The sequence below is a fragment of the Parasteatoda tepidariorum genome, chromosome 10, assembly GCF_043381705.1.
Source record: "Parasteatoda tepidariorum isolate YZ-2023 chromosome 10, CAS_Ptep_4.0, whole genome shotgun sequence".
Taxonomy (NCBI): domain Eukaryota; kingdom Metazoa; phylum Arthropoda; class Arachnida; order Araneae; family Theridiidae; genus Parasteatoda; species Parasteatoda tepidariorum.
Window position 1 is genome coordinate 85468936 of NC_092213.1, and position 17932 is coordinate 85486867.

The 17932-nt window shown below is 28.5% G+C and overlaps 1 protein-coding gene across 1 annotated transcript; it reads right to left on the bottom strand.

The window, feature by feature from the left end:
• Positions 1-2169: 2169 nt before the first annotated feature.
• LOC107447651 (UPAR/Ly6 domain-containing protein crok) lies at positions 2170-13287 on the bottom strand (the record flags this gene model as incomplete). Its single annotated transcript, XM_071186411.1, is given in 2 exon segments — positions 2170-2328; positions 12697-13287. Coding segments are annotated over 2 exon segments (232 nt in total), but the record flags the coding sequence as incomplete, so codon positions are not given.
• Positions 13288-17932: the final 4645 nt, after the last annotated feature.

Consider the following 17932-nt stretch of genomic DNA (forward strand, 5'->3'; position numbering starts at 1 on the left):
ATTGCCTCCTGAAACTTTAAAATGTTTCTAACACAGTAATTCATTTTAGACGTTGTTAACTGCTATTCCCTGATTATCGCGAGTTAACTCGGCTACGTATATATTGCAAATATTTATCAACCCGAGAAAACTCGGGTGTGGCAGAATTTGTCAGCATGTTTTGTTTTCTTACGTTTTTACTCGGCCGGAAGCTAAAAAAAAAAAGTGCTGTGATTAGAAGTTTTGCTTGGGAGTTATGCTGTTAGATTGTGGGACTGCAAACGTGTTTTGGGTGATTGTTTATACGATGGTTGCTGACTTTACATAGAAAAAAAGAGCTTTAAAAAAAATGGTGCATCACTTCATTGGCGGTTGTAAAGTATCACTTCGTGTTTTCACTTTTAAAAACTATCATACAAAGACGAATATTTTACTTTCTTCTCCTTGGCCGAGATAACTCGGGATAGCAAACTAATCGTAAATAAAATATTTTTTACGCATAAAAGAAAATTTAAATTTTAACTTAAAACTTGTTTATTATGTTTTGTTTCATTTCCTTGTATTTATTAATAAAATAAAAAAAATATGTTGATTTTTTGCATTTTTTTTTCTTCAAAAAAATTTGTAAGGGAAGCTACTTAAAAAAAAATTTAAATTTGAAAAACCTCTGAATTTTATTAATAAATGCAGGGAACTAAAACAAAACATAATACACAAGTTCTAAGCTGAAATGTTAACATTTCGTACGTGTCAAAAATATTTAATTTACCATCAGTTTACGATCCCAAATGATCTCGGGCATATGAAAAAAGTTAAATATGAGTCTTTGTATATGTTCACATCTTTATGATCTGAAAAATCATCTCCATTACTTCCGATAACGAACTTTTTATTTTCTCTATGTAAATTCATCAACTATTATACATACAATTGTACAAAACACGTCTGCATAGCAAAACTCATACAAACAAAAAATTGGCAAACTTCCAATCACAGCAGATTATTATTATTTCCTGTTTTGCTTTCGACCGAATAAGAACGCGATGAAACAAAACGTATTGACGAATTCTGGTTTATAGCTGTAGAAAACAGTTAATAGCTGTAGAAAACACGCTAGCAATTAATAACTAGCAAAAAAATAAATTTCTGTTTCTAACTAATAAAAAATGAGTCAGAAAGAAATAATTAATCCCTTAATAAACGTGCTTTTGTAGTACATATTATTTTATTTCACATTCAAAATTATTATCACAGACTATTTAACACAGTGTATTATAGTTAAGTAAATAACTTTTAAACTAATTTAGTCAAATTTCGAAATCGTTAAAAGTGTGCCACCCCCAAAAAAGGTATCACTGGGTTAAAGTATTTACTTTCGACCGGCAATGTGTCAAGCGCAAGGTTGGCAAGTTTCTGCCGAGGTGGTTAAAACCACTGGTATAAACCGGTTAAAACTGGCATGGCAGTAACCCTTTTCTGCCACATTTGCGGCAGAAACTGGCAGAAATTAAGAAAATGACATAAAAGTTAAGTACTGAGATTGACATACAATGGAAAATTCATAGAAAAAACATATAAATGTTAAACAAAGTGACCAGTGAACTTGCTGTTTACATTTATGAATCAGTGAATCTAATCAAATATATAACCTCTTACATACAGCAAGGATTAAAACTGTTACTGTTATAATAATTGGATTGTTGCCATGTAAATTATGTCTTGAAAAGAAAAAAAAACTATTTGAAAGTAGCTCTATTCAGTTATATTAAGAGTTAAATTATAATAATTACTGAATTTCAGAGTTAAATAAAATAAACTAAAATTTAGTATTTATATTTATTATTACATTACTTTATTCTTTATTTAATATAAATATTTGATATACTGCACTCATTATATTTAATGTAAACAAAATAATATATATTTACAAACAATGTATTAAAAAGTTTGTTACAGTTACATGGAGTTACATTTTTCAGTTTGCTTAAGCAAAATGTCATTAAGCAATTACTAGAACTAATATAGACGTTTTTTTAGGTGCTGCCAGTTTTTGCTGGTTTCTACCGGTTATAACCAGTTTCTGCCACTGGCATGGCAAAAACCAGCTTCTGCCGGCAAAAAGCCAACCGTGTTCAAGCGTTCTAGAAATTATTTTTTAGGGGTCATCTGTAAAGTAATGTATGAACTGACCTTTTTGTATAATTTTACGACAAACGGTTGCTTTCTGTTGAGGGAAGTGTTCTAGATCCCGTTGGTTGCAATCTGTGATAGCAAACGTTTCATTTCTGAAGGGGTCTCCGCAGTTTTTGTCGTAGTGGGAGTTGCATTCCCAGCACATGATTGCTAGACCTGAAAGATGAAAATGCATTGTATAATATTTTATTTAAAGTGTCAATATATTTTCTTACAAATTAGATGTCATTAATACACTAAAACCTCGCTACAACAATAATTTTGGGACCCAATAAATATGTTGTTGTTTCCAATGCCACTTGCCACATGGGCAAGCCTGCTTTGTAAAACTGATCAAATTTAAGGCAAAGTGTGGGCTTCTTGTTTTTCAGTGGCGCCATCTATGGCCAAGAATTCGACTACTGCCACACCATACATAGCACCCGTTTATAGGGCGGACCCATTCATTCGTCCACAGATCGTAATTTTGACGTGAAGCAGAGAACGATCGATCTCCAATCCAGTACCCCCAGAGGTTTTGATTTGTTCTGGAATTTTTGCCACTCGACATATTTAACGTGCATCAGTCACTTTACTACACGGGGAGTCTTCGGCCGGCGGGGTTCGAACCCACGAACTCTCGGACGCAGCGCCCTACCGACCAGGCTATCCCGGCCTCCAAGTAAATATAGTGTTGTAAAGCAGTGTTTCCCAAACTTATGACTTTTGAGTACCCTTTCCAAATTTTTCGTAACGCTGTGTACCACTAATAAAAGAATAAAAGTATTTTTTTTAATATGTTTACTTTTCTTTTTATGGTACAAAGTTTTCGGTTTTAAAAATTCCTTAATTTTGGTAAAAAAAATTCTAAGTTGGTGATAATATAATAAATATATTATCCCTATAATATATATATTATAATATATATATATATTATATATTATTCATATAATAAAAAGTATTTTTTTATGCATAAGTATGATTTATTTTTGCATATACAGTTCATCGGCAAATTATTAGACACACTATAAGTTTCTTTGTAAAATCTTAATAATTTATGTCAGTGTTTCCCAAACTTATGACTTTTGAGTACCCTTTCCAAATTTTTCGTAACGCTGTGTACCACTAATAAAAGAATAAAAGTATTTTTTTTAATATGTTTACTTTTCTTTTTATGGTACAAAGTTTTCGGTTTTAAAAATTCCTTAATTTTGGTAAAAAAAATTCTAAGTTGGTGATAATATAATAAATATATTATCCCTATAATATATATATTATAATATATATATATATTATATATTATTCATATAATAAAAAGTATTTTTTTATGCATAAGTATGATTTATTTTTGCATATACAGTTCATCGGCAAATTATTAGACACACTATAAGTTTCTTTGTAAAATCTTAATAATTTATGTCAGTGTTTCCCAAACTTATGACTTTTGTGTACCCTTTCTAAATTTTTCTCAACGGTGTGCACCATTAATAAAAAAATTAATGTATTTTTTAAAAAAATATGTTTATTTTTCTTTTTTTGTAGATACTAACCAGCGATCCATATTCTATGTTAAAAAGGAAAATTATATTTCTATATTAAAAATAATCAAAATTCAAACAATCAAATCAATTATATGATTATATTAAAAATAATCAAAATAAGTAGAATTTATTACAAACCTTTACTGTAAAAAAATTGCAAAAAAGTTACAAATCAAAACTGGCTGTTGACACCTCTCATTATTAACTGTTAACTCTGCAAAATATAGCCAATAGAAAAATACGTAATCGTAAATTTTCTTTGTTTTTAAATAAAATGTTTCGTTTGTTGCAAGATATTTCGCATAAGAACGCGTACCCCCGCTAAACTGTTCCCGTATTCCTGGGGGTACGCGAATCACACTGTTGTTAAGGGACATATTGCTAAATCTTACATAAAATAAATTGTTAAGGGCTTTTTTAATTTCAATGTTATATATGTACTAACTATAAATGTACTTATATATTATGCAAAATATTAATTTACAAAGTGTTAATTACGGTTAAATATTAAAAGCAATTGAAAGAAATTCAGAAAATAGGATCGTAAACTACCTGAAAACTGTTTTTATTGAAAATAATCTGATATTTTTGTTTGTTTATTCATTTTTTGACTGTTTTGACTGATTATTTTGTGATTTAATTTTTATTCCAGTTACAGTGGAAGTTTTTTTTATGGAAAGGGTAAGGATTTTACTCGTTTACATTCAGGGGTCTGTTAAGAAGAAATTTGAGACCTTAACGGACCCTTCACAAAATATATTTTCATAAAAACGGACCCTTCACAAAATATTACAACTTAAAAACGGACCCTTTACAAAATAATTTACCTTTTAATCGGATCCTTCACAAATTTGTTTATCATCATTATTGTTTTGTTAATCGAATAAACCCTTCCCAGGAAGGAGGGGGGAGAAAGACAGATGTAAACGAATTAAATTTTGACTTCTGCAGACGCTTCTTCCTTTATTTGTTCGAAATGAATATTCTGCGTTCAGCAGTATAGGCTAAATACCAAATATTTATATGATACATCGCTAATTTAGTAGCTGCCATTGCTGTTTATTTTTTAAAATTTAATTTTTTTAATTAAAATTTTACAGTGTTGAGAGTAATCTTGTACGTCTTTACAATTTAAAAACTCCTTGAAATTTTTTTTTTTGCAATAACGGACTCTATTTGCACACATTCACAAAAGCAGGACTCTGGTTGAAAGAATGTGACTTGACGTTTATTTTATATTCACAAATGACGACTCATTTTTTCACAATTTTACAAAAACGGACCTTTCACAAAATGTCTGTACAGACCCCTAACATTACTTTTTTGGAATTTTTCTCTCACAAAACAAAAGAAATTATTAATTTACTGGCTCAATAAATCTGAGTTATGTACAGTATTTTAGATTATATTAAGCTAAGTTTTAGTCCAAATATTTATTCTAATAAGTTTTTTCCACATATTTGTGAGAATATTTTCGATTTTTCTTAAATCCATGTACAATAACAATCAAATATTTAAAAAAACCTCTATTTGAAATGATGAAATTTATACAAGATAAAATCTAAATCTTTTGCTGATTTTCATCTTCTAAAAAATATTTCTAAAAAATGAAACCTTTTAATATTATGTTGGGTAGAAATTTCAAACTAAAGAAAAGTATATAGTAATTACAAGAAAAAAATTGAAGATTTTTCCCATTTCTTCCATTTCATCTGAAAAAATAGGAAGATTTTCTTTGAACAAATAATTAGTTTCAAAATGTTTTTTCATCTTATATATTTCAAAGCGAAAAATCAAAGAATTCTAAAAAGCTATTTTATGCTATCAAAGTAGATAGCATAATTCTTCATCAATTATGTGACCATTGAAATGTAAATATTACACTTATGAGTAAGAACCTGGAAAAACAATGTACAATATGCACAATTTTAGTCAATTTTTTCATATAATCAAAAATATCGTTTTCACAAAACACCATTAATTTAGTAGTAAAGTTTTTTTTTCTTTGTAAGTTTGCCATAGTTTTTTTCTTTGAAACATTTATGGATTTTTTTATTGGTGGAAAACCGAAAGAAAAAAATCAATAAACGTTGGAAATATAGTAAAAACAGGTGTAATAATTCTCACATTAAGTATATAAATAAACCATTTTTACCAAAGGAGATTCTTCTCCCATTTCATTCGAAAAATAATAATGTTTCGCTGAATATTTGATACAAAAATGTATATTTGATACAAATAATTATCTTTGATACAAATGAATATTTGATACAAATTTTGAATTCAAAAACTTTCTAACTAAATATAGGAATTATTTTTTTAAAACAAAACACTTTTGTAGAAATTCATAATTTCTACATTTTATTTTTAAATTCTACAGAAGACTCTTAGAATATATTTTTTTCATAAAAAAAATATAATAACCCTCAAAAATATTTTATAATTCATTTTTTAAATTATTTTGTTCTTCATTATTTAAAGTAAAATTGCGTGATGAACATAGTTATTTTCAAATGAATTTGAAATTAAATAACCGAAATTATTTTGTTCTTCATTATTTAAAATAAAATTGTGCGATGAGCATAGTTATTTTCAAATGGATTTGAAATTAATAACCGAAATTAGTTTTGTTAAGGAAAACAAATAGATATTAAAAATATTTCAATATAGAGGGTATTCCATTAAATGTGGAGGAAAGTGATAAAATATTTTTAAACTTGAAAAGTCGATAACTGTACCTCAATTTTTTCAAACATAGCAATTTTAATATAAAACTTTTTCCTAATTTTGCTTCGAGATAGGTACCTAACAAGGTTTCGAAATGTTCGCTACTTAATGGCTCAAAACACACGTTTAATATTTTGTTGACCTACACAAAAATTGTTGCGTTTTTTGACAAAAAATATCTTGAATCTATCATTACATTGTCTCCTAATTCTTTATTTGTTTCCATGCTCAGTAAATTTATTTATAATTAATACACTTCTCTTTGGGTGCATTTATTTATTCATTACCCTGAGAAACAATTTTTTTCTAATTGTTTTTTTTTGTTGCATGAGATTTTTTAACAGCTCTTAAAGACTTCATCACTGCAATCGATTTCTCTCTAATCTGTAATCGATTAAATCTGAAATCGATTTCCCTCTCTCTCTAAGCTACTTATTTCTTTTGAAGTGACATTTTTAGTCTATTATTGTCGAAACGTACACGTTCAAAAATAATATTTGCAACAGGGGTGTGCGATAATGTTGCGACAAATCATATTTAAAACAGCATAGGAGCCCATACCCGGAAATGTCCTCGTACGCCGCTAGGGGCAGTCACGAACTGTTTCTTCGCGTACTTCTAAGTGGGTCATAATAGAAAAGCACCCCTGGCCGTATATGGCGACATTTCCGGGCATGACTAATGTGCCCTAACTCGTCTAGAAGTTTGTAGCAACATTAGCTCACACCCCTGTTATATATAAAGTCTTTGAGCTTGTACATTTCGACAAAAAATAACTTGTGGGTCAGAATAATCTGGTTGGCAAGGCGCTGGACTCAACAGGAGTTCGAATCCAGCCTGCTGAAGATTCCCCATGCATATAATGGTGACTAGTGCACGTTTAATCTGTCGGGTCACAAAGACCACCTTCATTTACACATAGCAAATTTTACCTCTGGGGGTGCTGAAATGGATATTGCTCGTTCTCTGGATCAGGTTAAAATTACGATCTGTGCTGGAAAAATGCGATGTACGAATGGGTCCATCCTATAAAAGGGTGTGGCAGAAGTCGAGTTTTCGGCCATAGATGGAGCCACGTGAAAACAAGAACAATCACTTAATGGTCTACGACAACAACAACAACAAATCCTGTAGCTTTTAGGAGCGAAAATAATTTTTCATATAAATTCCCCCAAATTGGGCAAAATCATGTATTTGTATAAATTGAACAAAACATTTATTCCTGAGAGCTATTGCCGTGGATGGTGCTTAGAATACTCATTCGTACAGTACCCAAGATATTTAATTCTGAATTATTATTTTTTTAAATAATAAATAAATATATGACATAAAAATGTAACTATTTGAGTTGTCACTTATCGAAACAGGTCGGAAACAAACAAAAAAATGATCGGTCTAAAGAACAATCTTTAACTATCAGGAGAGACTTCAAAAATATTGACTGGTGAAACTTCTCTGTAAGATTCGAAGTTCCTATTTCTGATATGTAGACAAAATAGACACCTTTCATCTGATAATCGGATTTTCAGATTTCCGATCGGATTTCGTACTCTGATAATAGGATTAAGCAAACACAATTCTGTGAACAATAGATCTTTCAATAGATTTTTTAATAAGTGATCTTATAATTGCGCGTAAGATCTCCTAAATTGTTCCAAAGATATGACAAAATACAAAAAAATAAATAAAAATAAATCAATGAAGAAAGAAAGAAAGAAAAATAAATAAATAAAAATAAATAAATGAAAATAAATAAATGAAAATAAATAAATAAATAAAAATAAATAAATAAAAATAAATAAATAAAATAAATTTAAAAAAAATAAAATAATTAACATTAAGAGTCTCAAACTATTGATCGCTATCCAGGTTAAAGCATCCGGGCAAATTTTACAGATTATAGCCTCTCTTATTTTTTTAAGAGTGTAAAATCTGAATTTTTTTGTTGAAAAAAGTTATGCTCATTCAGAAAAGATTCGTTTTTGTGTTCGATTACTCACTTTAAATATTGTTTGTACTAATTATTTATCATACGTAAGATCTGCAAGTCGAGCTCAAAAATTACATTTTTGTAGGAAAAGTTCTAGTTGAAAAGTGAATAGAGTGTTTCTCTTATTTATTTTACGCACTGTATAGTACACAATAAGAAAAAATAATTATTTTATTTTGTGCGTATTGAATATACTAGGAAAAAGCTCCAAATCTTCATCATACTACAACACAGGTGCTATTTAACATGGAATCGAATGCAAAGGAATATAGTTTATGATACCTTATTGTTATATTGGTATTAAGTTCTTATTTATTTTTCAAACTTTTCATTATTGAACATTTTATGAACCACTTTTTAAAAGTGACATTGATATTTATAAACGTTCTTTAGCTTCTGGCGTTGGAAAACAAATAAATAAATGACCGAAAGGCTCAGTTAATACCGAACTTGTTGATGTTAAGTAAATGGGAGAAAAAAAAATCTTTGAGAACATTTGATCGAAACTAAATTGCAAATGATTACTTCTCTTTCAGTTAACTATTTTTCAGTTTCTTTGCAAAATTTAATTTTATTTCCAAAAAGAACTGAATAAAATTTAAGGCTTTTTTTTTGGCCATGAAAAAAATTGGTTAATTTCAAATCAGTCATAAAAGTGACTTAATTTTAAATATACCGTAAGAAACTGGGTCAATTTTTAATGAATCATAAGATTGAGGTCGATTTTAAATCAATTGTAGAAAAAAAATCGATCAGTTTCAAATCAACTGTAAGCCAATCACGTTCATCTGTGATTTCGGAGAATATGCCGAACACCTACAATCGCCTACACCTCACAGGAAAATACCCTGTTTCCATGGCAACTGGCGACCCCCAGCAGACGAGGTGTCTTTTGCAACTGAGCAAGCACCTTAGCTCCCGGATTTGGATCGATATTCTAGAACCTTTTCCTTTGACTCTTTGGAATTTGAAAAAGCTCTTTCCGTCTCTCAAAGGGGGGGATTTGTAATATTTTGGGTAGATGTACTTTTAAAGAATTAATTTGATACAGTATGTTTAAATATGAAATCTTTTATTATTTTTAAAGAATTAATTTGATACCGTATGTTTAAATATGAGATTTTTTATTATTTAATTTGATACTTTCGGAACTTTATTTTGAGATATAGTTTTTTCTTCCCTTTTATAATTTTGTATCCTCACTCATGTAAAGGTCACTGCATTTTTGTAAATAAGAAAATTTGATTTTAAACGAATTATTTGGAGGCATAAATAATCTTGAAGCCTTTAATATAACTTTATGCTCACAGATTATTTTGGGAAAGAACTTGTTAACGTACTTGGGAAATTACAGAGGGCTGCCATTATGTTATTCCAGGGAATAAATTTGATACTCTATCTTTAAAATGAAAAAAATTAAAACTAAAGTACAATTTTTAATTTCTAATGAAAATCCTTCTCTTTATATTTTTGGAAACTTTATTTTGTAAAATTATTCTTTTTCTCTTTATTTTGATGTAGTAACTTTTCAAAGATTATTATGTGTTATTACTTTTTTTTTAATGTAAATTAAAATTAAATACTTGAACTGATATTTAAAAATTTAAAGACAGAAATATATTTCTTAAAAATGATGTCTAATTAGAATAATATGACAACTAATAATATGCCTGATAATGATACAAAAACTAAATCCAATAAACATAACGATAAAATATAAGAAAAGTATTTTAATGAAAAATTTTTTTAGTAAATTGCACTTAAGTTTGCATAGTTTTAGTATTAATACTAAAAAAATCAATGACATAATATATTTTAAGTTAAATAGATAAGCTTTTTTTCTTTTCTTTTCTGATATTTTATACATCTGTTACGAACATTATGTATCCACTTTTTCTCAAATTATAAATGAAGTAAAAACATGCTTAAATACATATTGTAATGGTTCATTAAAAAATACATTAAAATTATGATAATTTAATACATTATAATTACTCTTTGCACCCAATATATATCGAAATAATTAAAATTGCAGAAAATGTATCTCTGTCAATAATCAATATTAGATGACCCAATTGATTATTGATTTCACTCACTGATTCTTCAAGGTCTATGAGGTCATGCATATCAATAATGATTCCTCATTAATCGATGAGTATTATACTTCGAAATTTAATGTGTTTACTTTATAAAATCAGAATAAATTAATATTGGAAGTGAACAATTATCTTAAAGGTATTGAATAATTAATTAGTAGATGTTGATATAATATTTTTTTTTGGGGGGGGAGATAATATATTACATAAGAATAAATGCTTCATATTCTGGGAAATTTAGATGAAAGCAATAATTTATAAAAAATTGTGTATAGTTTGGAATTTATTTTTTAAAATTCATTACTTTTCGCGTAGTTAAACTTTAAAAATGTTTATTTTCAATATCACTTTATGAAAAATTTACATAACTAAAGTTTGTTTTACGACATAAAAAAATTGTAACAAACTGTGTAATAATAACAATCCAGAGGTATTATAAAAAAATAGACCCTTTTCTACTAATTGATTCTTTCCGATTGTTAATAATACAGAAAAATGATCCGAAATTTTCCTGTTTTACAATTTAGCTTCAAATACCACACATTTTAATGTATTAAAAGTGTAGGACTTTCATTCAGAGTTATTATTATTATTTTTTTCATTTTTTTTTTCAAAATGATTATTTGTTAAAATTTTAAGTTATATTAAAATGACTTGATGATTCAAGCTTTAACGAAAAACCAAATTTCATTCTATAGCAACAATTTATAATATTAAGGATGAAAAAAAGAAGAAAATTCCTTTTTCTACTAACGCCTGTTTGTAAAAATCTATATAAAAAGTTTTTTGATCTACTTCATTTAAACTTTTTGAAAAAAAAGTGTGAGGAAAAAATTTAAAAAATATTAAAATTTAAGAAAAAAGGATAATCAAATGGCAGGAAAAAATTTGAAAAATTATGTAGAATAAACTATTCTGTTAAAAAAGAAAATCATTTAAAATGTTATAAGTTGAAATACAAACTTAATTTAAATTTTCATTTCCTTTTAATGTCAACTTTTGAGAAAAGCATTCTGTCTAATATGTTATTTTTTAATAATAAAAAATCTAAGAATCAACTTGTTCATTATAGCAACCTTAAGGTCATATTTATTAAAAGAACAAAAATCCCTCTAAAACAATCTTAAAGCACACACACTACAGAAAAAAAAAACTTTTTTTTAAAAAATTATAATCTTTAATCAGTTAAACAAAGTAACTTGAGCAGTAGACAACAGTTAAAACATTTTTTATCCTTGTACTAAATATTAAAATAATTTTCTATTTTCTAAATTGGGAAGTGATAGAATTCTTTTTTTTTTCTTTTTTGTAATTGACTAGCGAAAATCTAATTACATTATTAGAGCAGACGATATTTAGTTTTTCTGCTTTTACTTTTTATTAAGGATTTGTTTGATTTCTATTCTCTCTTAATCGAAATTTAAATGGTGAAAAATGATGAGTTCTAGAATATCTTTTGCTTTTTTTTATTAGAAAAAGCTATTTTACTTTTGTTATTAAAGTGGAGGATAACTAATTCATATTTATTCATTCTCTTCATTAAATAATAAAATGAAGCATTTCTTACAAGATCGAAAACAGGATTGAAAATAGTGGGAAATAATCTAAACCTCTTATTGGAAAATCTTTTTTTTTTAATTTGATAAAAGAGATTCTGTTTCCATCAATAAAGCAGACGATATTTAATTTTTTTCCATTAATTAATAAAATGAAACGTTTCTTTCAAAATCGAGAAGAGAATTTAAAATGGTGGAAAATAATCTAGACATACATCTAGATTTTTTTCCTTCGAATTAACAAAATAAATTCCATTTAAAGAGCAATTCAGAAGAGTAGTTTCATTAATAAAGCAGACTATGTTTAATTTATTTTTCTTTTTTCATGAATTAATAAAATCTAACATTTCTTTCAAAATCGAGAAGAGAATTTAAAATGGTGGAAAATAATCTAGACCTCCATCTAGATTTTTTTCCTTCGAATTTACAAAATAAATTCTACTTAAAGAGATTCTACTTTCATTAATAAAGCAGACGATATTTAATTTCTTTTTTTCATTAGTTAATAAAATGAAACGTTTCTTTCAAAATCGAGAAGATAATTTAAAATGGTGGAAAATAATCTAGATTTTTTTTCTTTCTAATTAACAAAATAAATTCTACTTATAAAGCAGACGACCTTTAAGTTGTCTTACCTGCCTGGATGGAAAAGGTGGATGTAAAAAGGAGAAGCAACCATTTACCGAAAGTTGGTTGAAGAGCGGCCATGGTGGTGAAAGCCGCTTCCAGGGAAAGAAGATGGTTGCTGTAGCAGGTCACAGATGTATGACCTTGCAGCTATGAATTCGCCAGAATGTACTAAAGATGTGGATGAATATTACCTTGTTTTTTTTTTCGTTAAAAATGTTAAGTTTGTGTTTGTTTCAATAAATTTGAACTTAGTTTTAATGTTACAAAAAATGGAACAGAATTTTGAACCTAATTCCAGAGATTAGATATGGAGCTGCCTTAAAAGACGTGATCGCGCTTGGAGAAGGAGAGTTCTTGAAAAGGGTCGCGCATGCGTTTTGCCGGAGGGTGATAGGCGAAATGCCCGGATGCGACTGCTGCTGCCTGGATCGATAATATGGAGAATGCTCTGGAGTGCGGGAAAAGGTTCCGGTGACTTTCTAGCCTATCATGAGTATCAGATATTATTTTTTCTGTCGCCATTACACCGCAGTTAATAATACAAATTCTTTTACATGAAACTATTCAAAACATTTTAACAAGAACATCATTAGCATAGTATTCTTTTTTTATGCATAAGTATGATTTATTTTTGCATATACAGTTCCTCGCCAAATTATTAGACGCACTTTGTAAAATCTTAATAATTTATGTCAGTGTTTCCCAATCTTATGACTTTTGTGTACCCTTTCTAAATTTTTCTCAACGCTGTGAACCATTAATAAAAAAATGAATGTATTTTTTAAAAAAATATGTTTATTTTTCTTTTTTGGTACAAAGTTTTGTAGATACTAACCAGCGATCCATATTCTATGTTAAAAATGAAAATTATGTTTCTATATTAAAAATAATCAAAATTCAAACAATCAACAATCAAATCAATTATATAATTATAATAAAACTAATCAAAATAAGTAGAATTTATTACGAACCTTTACTATAAAAAATTGCACAAAAGTGAAAAATCACAACTGGCTGTTGACACCACTCATTATTAACTGTTAACTCTTCATAAAATAACCAATAGAAAAATACGTAATCGTAAATTTTCTTTGTTTTTAAATAAAACTTTTTGCAATTTTCGTTCGCATAAGATATTTCGCATAAGAACGCTTTGGGAAGCACTGATTTATGTAATCACTTATCCACATCTATCCTTATCACACCACAGTTGTGTAACTTATTAAAAACGTATTTACTTTCTCTAACAAATTAGAATGTTTGACCATTTTTATTCCGAACATGGATAGTTTAAATTAGTGGATAGTTCGAAATGGTAATAATTCGCCTAGAATATTCTATTTCAATTAAAAATAAAATTTAATATTTGATTTCGAAATTTTCTCATGACTTTTGTTATTTCCGAAAGTCTATTAAAAAGAAGTTTACAGAACAAAATTCTAACAACAGAAGATTTTTTGAAAACGTTCTATGTTCTCATTGGTTTTGATACGAATATGATCAAAAATAGATTTCTAAATATCAAAGAGTATTAATATAAAAGAGTACTAATATAAGACAGTTTAAATATACAGTCCCTGGAAAAATTATTAAACGCACTGTAGTATTCTATGCAAAATCTTTATCATCTGGTGGTACTGTACAGCTTTATTGTTTTTATCTGACTGTTTGCACTTGCTTACGTTAGTGTTTCCATTGGTTACATTAGGCAATATGTAGTATAAATTCGACTATAGGAAAAATTAGACGATAGATTATATAAATATAGAATATTTATTATATCAAGCATTGTATTAGTATATTATAATAATTAGATCAAATTATTAGATGAACTGTAGTGTTTTTAATAATGACATGATTTGCACGAGTTTATAGGCAATACTTTTATATTTAAACATACATGTAATCGGTTTTTATTCAGGAGATTTTTTATATACTTCCTATTTGCATTTATTTTGAACGTATTGAATTACAGTGATATCCTATTGATATACGAACGTAAACAAGTGCAAACCGGTTTCAGTGGCGTAACAACAATACAGCTGTATAGAGTATCACCTGATAACTGAGATTTTACATAGAATCTTATACTGCTTCTACTAATTTGGAAGTAGCATGTAAATAGTAGTAATTCTCTTTATTTAAAAAATTACCACTATTTTGCATTAAAAAATCCTAGTTTCTATTTATTTTAGTACAGCGACCTGATTTTGAGTTTCCCAGTACCACTAGTACAGTTTTACTACCAGTTTTCAAGATGAAAAAGTATTTCAACCTCTATGGTGCTTAATGGAGAATTATTACCTTGAAATAGAGTTTCTGGACTTAAGAATAGAGACAGACACTTAAATTGACTCAGACAACTTAACATGACGTTTTTTCAGAAAATAACAGTTAAATAATTAGATTTTTAAGAAGAAAAGTTAATTATTTGTGTGAGGGTTGTTTTTGTGATTGCTGTGAAATAACCCACTAACGTAATGAACGTCTTTTTAAGTAATCGTCCACCCTAATTCTGCCTTTCATTAACGCCACCAACACCTTTATAGACTCCAACATAGGACATGATTTTATTTTATTTCATAACCGTCGTTGAACAGCCGACTCAATTTCATGGGTTTACGACTACTAATGTTCTACTCCGTAGCCTTGTCATTTTGAACCCAATCCAGAAGACAAAGGTATTGGAAGAAATTTGCCTTCGTAAAGGACTTTTTGATGGAGCTAACCCGCATTTGCGTTACATGGAGAGGAAGACCACGAGAACTTCCCACGGTTAGCCTGACGGCATACAGCATGATTTTATTTTATTTTATATCCGTCGTTGAACAGCCGACCTAATTTTTGGGTTTACAACTACTAATGTTCAACTCCGGAACCCTGTAATTTTGAACCCAATCCAGAAGACAAGGGAACTCCTGGATCAAGTATCGGGGAGAAATTTGCCTTCGTGGAGGATTTTTTGATGGAACTAACCCGCATTTGAGTTACAGGGAGAGGAAGACCACGAGAACCTCTCACGGTTAGCCTGACGGCAAGGGGACATACATACAACATGATTTTTTTTTTATAACCGCCGTTGAACAGCCGACCCGATTTCATGGGTTTACGACTACTTACGTTCAACTCCGTAGCCTTGTCATTTTGAACCAATCCAGAAGACAAGGAAACTCCTGGATCAGTACCCCCAGAGGTATTGATTTGTTGTGGGAACATGGAGGACTTTGAGACTCGACAGATTTAACGTGCATCAGTCACCATTTACTACACGGGGAATCTTCGGCCGGCGAGGATCGAACCCACGACCTCTTGGATATGGGCCCAGCGCCCTACCGACCAGGCTATCCCGGCCCTTATATAACATGATTAACATTTTTATAGATGCGTTGCCAACATCAGGAACATCTTTACAAAGAACCATTGTACATACAGTCGCTGGTCAAATTATTAGTCGCACTATAAGATTGTATGTAAAATTATAATTATCATGTGATACTATACACACTTTTATTGTTTTTACTCGGATTGTATAAATTAAACGATTTATAATATTAATCAGAAAACGATTATAATTAAATCCGATTTATAATATTAATTCGTCGATTGTATAAATTAAACGAAATGTTATATAAATATAGAATATTTATTATATATTAGTATTATATTAGTATATTGTAATAATTAGATTAGATCAAATTATGAGACGCAATGTAGTGTTGTAATAATGACATGTTTTGCACGAGTTTGTATGCAATACTTTTGTATTTAAACATACATGTAATTGGGTTTTTACTCAGGAGATTTTTTATATACTTCCTATTTGTATTTATTTTTAACGCATTGCATTACAATGTTAACCCATTAATACAGGAGCGTAAACAAATGTTCATACGAGTAAAAACAGCTGTATAGAGTATCACCTGATAATTAAGATTTTACATAAAATCTTAAGAGTGCCTCGAATAATAATCTTCATAAATATCTCCCCCTTCACAATTACCATCTTTGAAATATAATCATACCGCATAATTAATGTCTTCATAAATAACCATGCATCCTTCATAATTATCATTTTTCAATATTGACCCTCCCATAAACTTAGCTAGATAATCATCTGATGTATTTAACATTTTCATAGATAGCTCTCCAACATCATATGTTTATAGATAGTCAAACCCCTTTATTTCTCATTTTTATAGATAACTCTCCTACATATTTAAAATATTTATCGATAACCATTCTATATATTCAACTATATATTTTTATAATACCATTCTATCCAATTTTATTGAACATTTTAAAGCCTGTAAGAGAAAATTTAACAACCAAAAATACGCTAGTGAGGAAAATTGAAAGGAAAAATGATTTTTTTCCAGTAAAAAAAAAAAAAAAAAAACTAACAAAGCATATAAAACCANAAAAAAAAGAAACTAACAAAGCATATAAAACCAATACCTGGTCAGAATATCATGGGATATAAGACCAATATATGAGTAAACAAGAATGGGCACAACATGGTCACGGCTGCACTGTGGGCCAGAAGACCATTGTCTTTGACCAAAAGTCAAAAATTAAATTTTCAACTAAAATATGTGTAGGCAGTTTTAATATAGACCAAATTAACTATTCATAAATATTCAAAACATTATAATTTGGACCGACGAGAGTACAATGCAGTGAATAATATGTTTTTTTTAAATGTTACTTTTAAATTTTTATTTCAGAAATATATATAGGAGTTTCACCTTACTGTTACATTTTCATCAAAGTAATTAGTCTGAAATGAAAGTAAATTTTTTCTATTTGTTGGATTAGTTAATAGTCTTGACAAACTTATAGTTTATATCTTATCATTTGACATTTTACAATGTTTGAATCACTTTCGAAACTTATCTTCAAAAAGTTCCACGAGGTCATTAGCTAAACTTTTTTTTGTTGTCTTCTTTCATGTTTCTTCTTTCGATAAAACCTGCCCTATTTTGCCCGTATTGCAAAGGGTGAACTAAATATACCAAAAAGCAAAAGTTATGTTTTCTTTTTCATGTTTTCGCCTTATTTTGTAATTAATTCGTGTTATTTTGTGATATTACTTTGGAAATATAATTTGCTTTCCATTTTTAATGTAAAATTACGAAAATTGTTATATTTTCATTGCTATATTTAATTATAGAAAAGCACCAAATTATTTTTTTTGTTATTTTTGCTCGTAATATTTCAGTCGCCACTTTGTTTTTTTTTTTT